This window comes from Podarcis raffonei, chromosome 8 (genome assembly GCF_027172205.1).
Source record: "Podarcis raffonei isolate rPodRaf1 chromosome 8, rPodRaf1.pri, whole genome shotgun sequence".
In the NCBI taxonomy this organism is placed as follows: Eukaryota; Metazoa; Chordata; class Lepidosauria; order Squamata; family Lacertidae; genus Podarcis; species Podarcis raffonei.
This window is the reverse complement of record NC_070609.1, coordinates 62,271,438-62,282,313: the sequence shown is the minus strand read 5'-3', so window position 1 is coordinate 62,282,313 and position 10,876 is coordinate 62,271,438. Positions and strand designations below refer to the sequence as shown.

Here is a 10,876-nt window from a genome sequence, read left to right as displayed (position 1 = left end):
CATTTGGGTCAAACATGTGAAACACTGAAAGCTCAACATTTACTGCCATATTTATTTTATAGAGTAAACTGTTGTTGCACTGTACTGTTAAACATTTGACAATGTGGAGTGGGTATATATTCAGTAACTGGAAAAAGTAGGGGCATTTAGACATTAGGATGCAGGCATCAGAGGGCATGTTAGAACCATCTGCAGCTTCCAGAGAGACTGTCAATTCAGTGACAGAATGCTGCTCCTCATTGGAGGATATAGACTATAGCATCTTAAAAGCTACTATTTATCCAATACTGTCAACAGGGTAATTATTTTGTTAAGCATACTGCCTTGTGATCTTCAGATGAAGGGCAGCATATAAATTTAATAAGTATATCAAAGGGACTATCATATATGATTATGCCTGTGCATCTGACATCAGACAGTCATTTGGAATTCCTTCACTTTACTTTTTGTTGTTATACTGCTATGCGAACAGGTAGGGAAAGCTGTATTTATTGTAGCAGTACTTTATGATAATTTTTAGTTCTACTGATTAAGTGGCTCTACCAGCCCCTCACAGCTCCTGGATCCAGATATACCCTTTGATTCTAAGGCCATCTCTAATTCTTCCTACACATACCCACAGCTCTTTGTGCCAACATAATAACGTACAGAGACAGAGAAGTTGAACAAAGTGTCTAGTTAACTAACCATTTTGAATATTGATGTTCAAGGGAGAGCTATAATATGATTTAACTTTTATTATCTATCATATTAGATCAGGAAAAATTAGATGTAATGCATCAGCTGTGTTGGACGAAACAATTCCACACGAAACAAACTGACCAAATGATCAAAGAACTAGAAATAGTTTTCTAATCAAGTACTTTAACCTTTCAAGCTAGTTCTCATATTCTGAAAACAGCATCTTAGTTTTATACCTTATGATACAGCTGACAAAGGGTACATTTAGTATATCACTAGTATTAAACTGGCTTTGATGGCTACATTTTCTTAAAGAAATTAAGATCAGAACTAACTATTATGCTAGGCTGAACACCTGTCTCTAGCAATACACCATGGACCTGACATCACACCAAACACTTGGTAACAATGGATGCCAGAGAGGGGAAAAAACACAATGCTTTATGTGACCGTTACAAGCAGAGGCAGTGCCTGGTTTTGGCTTGCACATTGTCATTTTAAACAGGTTGCTGGAAAGGATTAAAACCTATTCTCCATTTTCCTACCTACTACAGAAACCTCATCTAAATGTTAACACGCTGAATGATCACAATTCACTTTCCTAAATAAATGGTTCTTCGTGCAACATATCCAAGTGTAACCTAACTCAGAAATTCATTACTTCATAGAAGCACATTACTCTATTGCCAAAAACAGTTTCAATCTGCCAGCATCCATTCTGTTATAATGTCCTTTGTAGTCAATAATCACCACTGTACATAACTGCTTTGCTTTACAATGGATCATAAAGCTGCAGGAAAAATTCTGAAGGAAAAGGTTCCAAGGTAGCACGAGGGAAAATATTCTGAGGGTTGTAATGGCTAAGAAATCCAAGTTACACTGAACTTGAATGGTGCTTCTCAGACTGTTTCTACTCTCAACTCCTTTTGTCTAAATATCTGTATGAATCTGATCACCCAGTTTCAGAAGCAGCATGTATCAGGCTTTCCTTTGTGGATAAATATCACCAGAGAATTATGATGTTTCTGTTACAATTTACAAATACAGTGGTACCTCGGGTTACAAACACCTTGGGTTACAAACTCCGCTAACCCGGTAGTACCTCGTGTTGAGAACTTTACCTCAGGATGAAAATGGAAATAGCGCGCCAGCGGCGCAATGGCAGCGGGGTGCCCCATTAGCAAAAGCGTACTTCAGGTTAAGAACAGTTTCAGGTTAAGAACGGACCTCCGGAAAGAATTAAATTCATAACCTGAGGTTAGAAAGAATTAAATTCATAACCCTGCAGAGAGTAGGTAGAGAGAAACAGCATAGCTTAAAAACATTAGAACACCCTTATGGACCAGGTCAGTGGTCCATCTGGTCCAGCACTTTATATTTTACTGTGGCTAACAAGATACCAAGGGGAATCTTGCAGGAGGAACCTAAGCCTAGAGGGGAACAGCAATGTGTATTTTGTGTTCTAAATGGCAGCTCAAGGTCACATGGCTGGCCAAAATGGCAGCCACCTAAGCCCTGCCTGATACCACAGCCCACAGAGCCATGCTGAAAAAGAGGACGGGGGGGGATGAAAAGGTGAAGCCACAGTGAACTAAGCCCAACACGGGAAGGCAATGCACAAACTTGAGCCAAAGCCCCCCCAAAAATCAGGTAAAGGGTACACACACACATATACACAGTATTATTATTATTTCTTCTTCTTCTTCTTCTTCTTCTTCTTCTTCTTCTTCTTCTTCTTCTTCTTCTTCATTGAATTAAGGTTAAATAAAGAAAAGAACTACCAAGAAAAGGACACACACTAATATAATATAATGTTAGTTACAATCAAAAGAGTTTTTCATGTAGCACAGGGGTGTGTGGAAGCACGTGCCCAAAGGAACATGGCAACAAGAAAAACAGAGGCCACGTATCCCGTCCCAAATAGTCGCTGGGAAAGCTTGGCCACGTGGTGTGCTCAAAATGGCTGCTGGCAGCAACACGCTGTTCACCAGAGGAAGCACAGACAAACTGCAGCCCCAACACACCCGAGAGTAACTCAGGAAATCTGAATTGACCTACTGCCGATACCAGAATAGTCAAGGAACCTCAGCAAAAAAAACCCAAAAGAAAACAAAAAACCCCCAGCAAAATTACCCCCTTATGTACCATAAAATGCTAAGAGGCTTTAGCGCCAGACAGCTGATCCCCAGCCCTGAGCCTATTTAAAACGCATGCTGCCCCTTTAAGGAGGATACCCCTGCAGGATAGAGTAAATGAAAGCAATTGATTTCACCTTCTAGAATGGAAGGTGGGGAAGCTGACTGAGCCAGGCACCTGCCCTTTAGCAGACACCCCCACCATTTAATAAAACACGCACCAACTGAAGGGAAGCAAACACCCGCTGGGACAAGTCAAGGCCAACAGAAAAGAAATCAAGAAATAAGGAGCAAGGCACCTGCTGCTTTGAGAAAGGAAGGAAAATGAGAACGCACAAAGAACCAACACACACTGGGCAAGCCGAGCCCAATAGATGAATTCAGGTAGAAAGGAACAATGTACATGTGGCTCAGTGGAAGGAAGGAAGGAAGGAAGGAAGGAAGGAAGGAAGGTGGGTGGAAACCGTACAGAGTAAACAACAACAAACGAAAAAACAAACCCATAAGCAACTCAGGGCAAGGGAGGAAGCTGCTCAGAGCAGGGGAGGAAGGTGGGCTGGAAAACCTAAGGAACACAGCCCAACTTCAGTCAAGAAGGAGCAAAACACCACAGTTTAAGGGCAAAGATAAGAGGCAGGGTACAAGCACTCAGAGCAGAGGGGGAAGCTGGACTGAAGAAAGCTAAGGAACGCAGCTCTCACTCTTGTCAGGAAGGAGCACAGCACACAAACAGTTTAGGGCAATGAAGGAGCTGACAGGAGGGAACGAGGTTTAGGGAAATGGCAGAGGAAAGGGAAATCAGATTTGAAGGGGTCTCCAGGAGCGCTCCAAAGCCCTGCCTGCACAAGCCCATCTGTGAAACTCCCCTCACAGCGGCTGCAAACATAGAAATGGGGGGATGTAAAGGTGCAGTCAAGTGCAACATTCCGACAGAGGACTAACGGCCTCCATGTTCTAACCGGTTGCTGTGACAACCAGTTTGTCAGTTGCTGGTAGTTTTGAAAGATAACTGCTCAGTTGCAGTCACCTCAGGACCAACTTCCCTCTGGTATAGTTAATTTGCTTGTTATGTAACCTAAGCCTGCCTTCAGGTACAGTTCTGTAAACCTGTATGAATCTTAGAGTAAAATAGTTGTATATTAACATGAATTAGATTTGTGTGTACAGTGGTGCCTCGCAAGACGAACGCCTCGCAAAACGAAAAACTCGCAAGACGAAAGTTTTCCGTTTTTGAGTCGTTCCGCAAGACGAATTTCCCTATGGGCTTGCTTCGCAAGAAGAAAGCCCATAGGGAAATCTCCGCCGGCCTTCAGAAGAGGTCCTGGACCTCTTCTGAAGGCCGGCGGGGGACCAAAGTCTTTGCTCCCCCCCGCCTGCCTTCCCGGGATAGCGGAGAAGCGCAGCGCGTTTCTCCGCTATCCCGACAGCTTTTGAAGGCAGGCGGGGGGGGGGAGCAAAGACTTTGGCCCACCGCCGGCCTTCAGAAGAGGTCCTGGACCTCTTCTGAAGGCCGGCGGGGGCCAAAGTCTTTGCTCCCCCCGCCTGCCTTCCCGGGACAGCGGAGACTTCTCCGCTGTCCCGGGGCGATCTGAAAATGCTGGCGGGCAGCAGCGAAGGCTTCGCTGCCGCCCGCCAGCATTTTAAAATCTCCCCGGGACAGCGGAGAAGTCTCCGCTGTCCTGGGGGCTTTTAAAATGCTGGCAGTCGGGAGGAAAGCCCTCCTGTCCCCGGAGCTTGCGGGGTGGGAGGTGGGGAGAAGGGCTTTTCTTCCCACCGCCAGCCTTCAGAACAGCCTTCTGAAGGCTGGCGGTGGGAAGAAAAGCCCTTGTCCCCCCCCCCAGCCTTCAGAAGAGGTCGGGGGACAGACTGTCCCCGGACCTGGTCTGAAGGCGGTTTCCATAGGAACGCATTGATTGATTTTCAGTGCATTCCTATGGGAAACCGTGCTTCGCAAGACGAAAAACTCGCAAGAAGAAAAAACTTGCGGAACGAATTAATTTCGTCTTGCGAGGCACCACTGTATATTCTTTAATAGGGATTCAAAGGGATTTTTAACCAGGAAGGCATCTTTTTTAGTAGAACTCAGATGAGTAAGCAACAAGCTGATCGCTGCATAAACTTATAAAGGGGATTGTTTAACTCTGCTAAAGTAAACCTTCCCACAGAAACCTGCTTTGCTCCAAGTGCCAGAACCCAGAGGGGTTAAGTTGAAATAAATTCCTGTGCTGGCGAGCAGCACGCCGAGGAAAACCAAGCAATCCCTGGCATGAAAGTCCCTGTCTCAGCATTGTAGCGAAGGCTTTTAGGGACTTCAAAATTAACGAAACTAGAACATAGCAAAGGACCCACAAACAGCATGTGGTAAGTAAGCGAGATCGGGGCCAGGGCCACTTAAATGTGGCAAACCACGCCCCCAGCTAGCCGGATTGGCCAGCTAAGGGCGTGGCACGGGCCTGGGACTCCCTGTGACGCAGGGGGCCCAACCACGCCCCCCTGCGAAGCACGGGGAGCAAGTCCCGCTCACAACTCCTCCCCTTGTGAAAGAGGAGAAGTTAAATCAAATAATTGAGAATGGGTATAAGAGACTATCTCTAACCCTTTAATACCAGTAGCTTATGAAAAGGATTGAAAAAAGAACAAACACTTTGTTTTTTAAAAAACAAACAAACCCACTGCTTAACCCACTGCTTTCTAGAGTCCTTCTGCATACCTCCAGAGAACCAGCTATCAGCACTCAGGCCTTCATATTTTGAAGGCTGAACTATACCTGCTTGATATAGGGGTGCTCTCAGCAGCTCTGTGGATTTAGATGGTGCCAACGCTATGGCCCATCTTCAGGTGCTTGTAGCGAAAGCCTAGAAAGCCCAGAGCAGCCTAATCTTGGTAATGTTTTATTGAAATACACTATGTACTTCAAGGACCCACAAGGACTCACAGAGACTGTCCCCACCAACCTTTGAGTTCCCTTTCTTTTAAGGCTTGCCAAAGTCCATGCCTGTACTCCTTCAAAGAATGGCATGAAACTGCCTTTGGTGGTCTGGGATAGGGAAGGAGAGAAAAGAAAAGAAAAACCCTGCTACCCACTCAAGGTATTGGGACTGGGAACGACATTAGCTCCAAATGAAACAATTAAAATTGATACCATTCATGAGATGGCTGTAGACATCCATCTGCTTTCTTAGCTGCAGTCATTTCAACTAAATGAAAGACAGAACAAGTTAATTTTACACAGCACATACTGTAAATACAGGACTTCAGTAAAGCTATATGGGCACTGTGGGGTTTGCTCTGTTGCTACTGTGGAGAAGGGAGGGTTTTGTGGGATTCTTTTTTGGCATGGATGCTTGTGGACTTTATGCCCCTTAGGATGAGAACAGGGAGGGACTGGTGGAGGGGGATACTGAAATATGCTAAGCGACTCAAAAGCCACAGAGAGTTAGTTGGCACAGAGTGGGGCCCTCTGTGTGGAAGAGGGAGGGAGGGGTCTGCCACAAGGGAAATAGCATGTGCTAACCATTGCTAAGACCCCTTGGTTCTATAATCTGCTCAAATGTTGTGTTTGTTTTTACCTAGGTATTTGGTTAAATTGAAACGATTAATTTTTGTTGCTGCAGTTTTGCTTATGATATAATGGTTCAGTTGTTCATTGGTCCTGTTTATACGATTTTGTAATTTTTGTACATCCATTGTTTCCCCCCTGTTTGTTTTTATTACTTTATTCCCTGCTCTGGGATTGAGAACATTAAATGGGGTGGGAGGGTTATAAATACTGCAAATATAAATATAATAAATAAGTGACAGAGTCAATAGAGCCAAGATGCAGCACACGCTCCTTGGGACAGCAAGCCCACTTGCAGTTAGTGCCTGGAAATTCTTGAAAGCATAGAGGATGAGTCCTATTGGACTCAAAGGCCTAGCTAGTCTGGCATTCTGTTCCTACAGGGCACAACTTGATGCTTCTGGGAAGCACACAAGCAGGAGGTGAGGGGAGATCACTCTCCTTCCCAATCGTGTTCTCCAGCAACTGGGATTCTGAAGCTGTTGCCTCTGGTGCTGGAGGTAATATAGAGTCACCATGACTAGTAGCAACCGATTAGCCTTATCTTTTGCCTAGTCCCATGCCAAAACTAAATTGGGGACCATCAGGGCATCTTGTGGAAGCAAATTCCATAATTTAGATTGCTAAACTGTGTGAAGGACTTACACAGAGGTAACTGGTAACTTTTTAAAAATTATTATGCTGATTGGCAATAGCTCATTGTGCACTTTACCTTGAGAGATTAGCAAGATACTGGCTTGACTCTGTGCTTGTTGGCATCGGTGCTGCCTTTATAGCTCAACTGTGTAGGTTCAGAGCAGGTAGCTACTACAATCTGGGTGTGTTGTCATTTTGTGTTCAAGAACTATTTATTCCATTCCTGACTAGTGTAATTGCCTGCAATAGACCATAGAGATATAAGGAAACATTGCATTGAACATGTTGTGCCTATCTCAGAATGTTGAACTTCATTCTCATCATGCTCAAGGATTAGCCCTGGGTGGAGTCCAAAGTGCGTAGGAATGTATTAAGATTGTCCTTAAACTATAGATAGGGACTAATTGCTTTTACATTTCACCTTTGCAAAGTCAAGCTTTTTAGGACATTGTGCAAAAGCCTGTGCAAATCTTATTCAAATGCATCTCAACATCCCTGAGGACTGGACACTACAGTAATACTGCTAAGCATACCTTTAGTAGCAATTTAGAACATCCTTCCACAACCTGTCACCCTCAAGCCACAACTTTGAGCCACAACTCCCAGCAGTCCCAGAGAGCATGGCTGATGGTCAGGGATTTGGGGAGTTGTAGTCCATCTGGAGGACGCCATGTTTGGGAAGAATGGTTTAGAGCAGTAGTCTTCAGTCTTTTCAGACCCTGGCCCTGCTTTTAACGCAAACATGCATTTCTTAATCTTTTACTGTATATTTTCATAGTGGGTCCTGGCCCACCAGCTGAAGACCAGTAACTGGAAGCATTATTCACACATCAATCCCATCATCCTTGCAACAACCACATAGGTAGATTTGTTTTGTTATCTAGGGTGGCTTGATTTGAATAAAGGCAATTTAAACAAATCAGTTTATATCATTGAGGGGAGAAAAGACCAATCTCACTCACTTATTCACATCAAATTTCCCATTGTGAAATTAATATGCTGAACATGTGTACATACTTACTGGTTGCTATAACAGTCGAAACATTTGTTTCGAGCTGTTTTGAACTCTTGCACAATCTATTGCCAAACCCTTTGCTCATGTAGCCTATGTGATTTTTGCACCGTACAATTGTTTTTGTAACAGTATGACAGAGGCATCGTTTCTGGTGATGTGCACCCTAATCTCTCTTGTTCTGCTGTGGTCAATCGACGTGTGTTGGTTTCTGAAGCACTACAGAAACCTATTTGGCCTGAGAGTGATGGGGAACCCCTGGTCCTCAATATGTTGTTGGGCTTCCCTAGCTCTAAGAACTAGGCAGCCTCCAACCTATTTTATTTAACTTTAATTCTGGACACACAGATAAAGAAGACAAATTAAAACACAGAAGTTCTGAACGTCTCTTCAGAAAAGTGTGTGAATGTCAACATTGGAGACATTTTAAAAATCTAGGGCTGGGGTGAGAAACTTTGACAGCCCTCCACATACTGTTGGACTCAACTCCCATCAGCTGCAGCTAGCATGGTCAATAATCAGGGGTGATAGTGAAGGAGGGATCGAACAAGATATATTCTAAACCCCAAGTGCAGAAAAGTAATTAACTAAGTTTGTTTGTTTGTCTGCAAATGTGCTCAAGGCTGGAAACAAAGGAAGATTTTCTTTCCTTCTTTCTGACTGCATTCAGCCAGTTAGCAAGTTCAAGAGAAGTTCAGTCCATCCAGACAAACAGGACAGGAGAGCAGGTTGGCAGGCAACCAATTGTTTGAAGTAGATAGGAGCTCGTCTGTTTCCTTTTTAAATTCTTTCCTTTTTGCTAAAGTAAGCAATGTATTGCTTTAAAAACCTTTGTTAGAAAGCTTGCTAATTAAGAAGCTTGTACACAAAATAACCCACAATGATCTCTTCCCCAAGTTCAGTGGGTTTTGCTTTTGCTTTTTTATCATGCAGGAAGACCTTGATGTTTTATAAAATCACGGCAACCTGAAATTTGTTGGTGCCTTGGTCCATGAGTGCCGCACTGTCAAATACTTTGGTGCTTGTTCAAACTGCAAGACGCAGGGTTGGGGGTGGGGACATCAAAATGGAACCAAAAACTCTACCTTTATTTGCCAATAAATTAATTGGGCTTTTAATGATTATTGGAAGCATTCTAGTTTAATCATTACCTTTGTTTATAACCTCTGTACTTAAGTGACTGCTGTTTCCCAGCATTCTGCTTTAGAGTCGGGGGGCATTGTCTGCTGAAGGAGGAGATAAGTGAAGGGAAGGTGTTTCGATGACTCAAGAGTTACGCCAAACAGGTGAGTGCCACTCTTGCTTCCAGGCTGAAAATGTGAAAAGATTCACAGGGATAATTATGCGAGAGACTTGCATGAATATTTGCTATAGATTCTTGTGTATTTGCAATAGATTTGCTAGAACTGTCATTGTATTACTTGGTGTATCCATAGAGGGCAGCCAAGTATTCTGTTGTTCTTTCTTCATTTACTGTTCAAAACAATTCAAGTGCAGCAGTCTTGGTCAAGTAAACCTGGTTCTGATCCTGGTTTAATATCCTGGTTTATAGTCTATAAGATTAAACCACAATTTCCAAGTTTGCTTTGTTTTTTACATCTCACCTTCCTTCCAGGTAGCTTAAGGTGACATACGTGACCCTCACTGTCCCCACACAACAACCCCTGTGAGGCAGATTCGTGTGTGAATTAGGAACTTGCCCAAGATCAGCCAGGAACTTCATGGCTGGGTGTGGATTTGTACCCTGGTCTCCTCAGCCTACAAGGGGTGTGGCCTATTGACTCCAGTGGAGTCCAGAGAAGGCTCTCCCACTGCAATTAGACTTGGGGTGGGAGAGTCTTCTGTTGACTCCATTACAAGACTTCCCCCACCAAATCCTAATAGTGTGTTGTTATTGTTTTTCTGGGGTGAGTGATGTTCCTTATCTTAAAACCATTGTAAGCAGGTAGGGAACTGCCCTGCTTTCCACCCCAGCTGGACTCTGCAAGAAGATCACCCCGCTGCCACCAATTTGGTTTAAAAGAAAACTAAGACTTCCTTCCAGCCTAGGCACTGGCCATGAAGGGAAAGTGTGAAGGTGTGCCCAGGTGTGCGATGGCCACATCCGCTCTTGCATGCTTGCCATCAGTGCTTAGTGGCTATGGCAGTCCCCCTAGTTTGCAAATGCATCTGTAGGCTCAAATGCACCACACTGCTCTAACCAGTGCGCCACACTGCCTGCAATCCTAATTTAATTTACCTGTGGATCCAACGGGTGTTGCATCTGAGTGGACATTTTTAGGATTGCACTTTCAAATGCCGCAGCTGGAGTTGGCAGCCCTGCCCGCCACCCCCATATGTGTGTGTGTGTGTGTGTGTGTGTATTCTTCAATAACATGAGTCTAGCTGAGCCACAGATGTGCAGCAAGATTTTTTCCCTGCCTTTTCTATCCTTATCCAAAGGCAGCCCCCCCCTCTGTTTCTTCAGAAAAAAATTAAAAGCCCAGGCAAAAGGTATGAGCAGGGGCATCATCACTGAGGCCACCTTTCTTCCCAAGGATGATTTCTCAAATCAAGATGATAGCTCAGACCACAGGCCCCATTCTCTGTCTCTTTGTGATGACAGTTCCAAAACATAAGCAAGCAAGAGGTGAAAGAAGCCCTGCAAATGCTTCCAGTTTCTCCAAAATGGCACCTTTCTTGTTTTGAGAACTAACTCCCCAGCAAAGAAAGCTGCTCACATCCTGCGTTGTGACTGCCTGTGGGCGACCACAACCCTGCCCTCTCTCCCCTATCAGCTTAATGCGTTGTGCTCCTCCTCTGTGTTATATTCTAGCACAAAGCTTTCCAGACTGTGTGTCACGCGACACATTA

At 44.3% G+C, this 10,876-nt stretch overlaps 1 protein-coding gene and 1 long non-coding RNA gene across 3 annotated transcripts in view; one reads left to right on the top strand and one right to left on the bottom strand.

Annotated features, from left to right (window-relative positions):
* Window positions 1-3,303: 3,303 nt before the first annotated feature.
* Window positions 3,304-10,348, top strand: LOC128419546 (uncharacterized). Of its 2 annotated transcripts, none has more exons than XR_008331871.1 (3): window positions 3,304-3,864; window positions 4,982-5,177; window positions 9,218-10,348. It is a non-coding gene; the product is annotated as an uncharacterized LOC128419546 (long non-coding RNA). The 2 variants fall into 2 exon arrangements; XR_008331870.1 differs by having other exon boundaries at window positions 3,304-3,907.
* TDRD12 (tudor domain containing 12) overlaps window positions 5,546-10,876 on the bottom strand; it is a 62,760-nt gene continuing 57,429 nt past the window's right edge. The window contains exon 28 of the mRNA XM_053400305.1: window positions 5,546-6,013. Coding sequence (XP_053256280.1) covers window positions 5,946-6,013 — 68 coding nt within the window. The 3' untranslated portion in view covers window positions 5,546-5,945. The remainder of the gene's footprint in view (window positions 6,014-10,876) is intronic.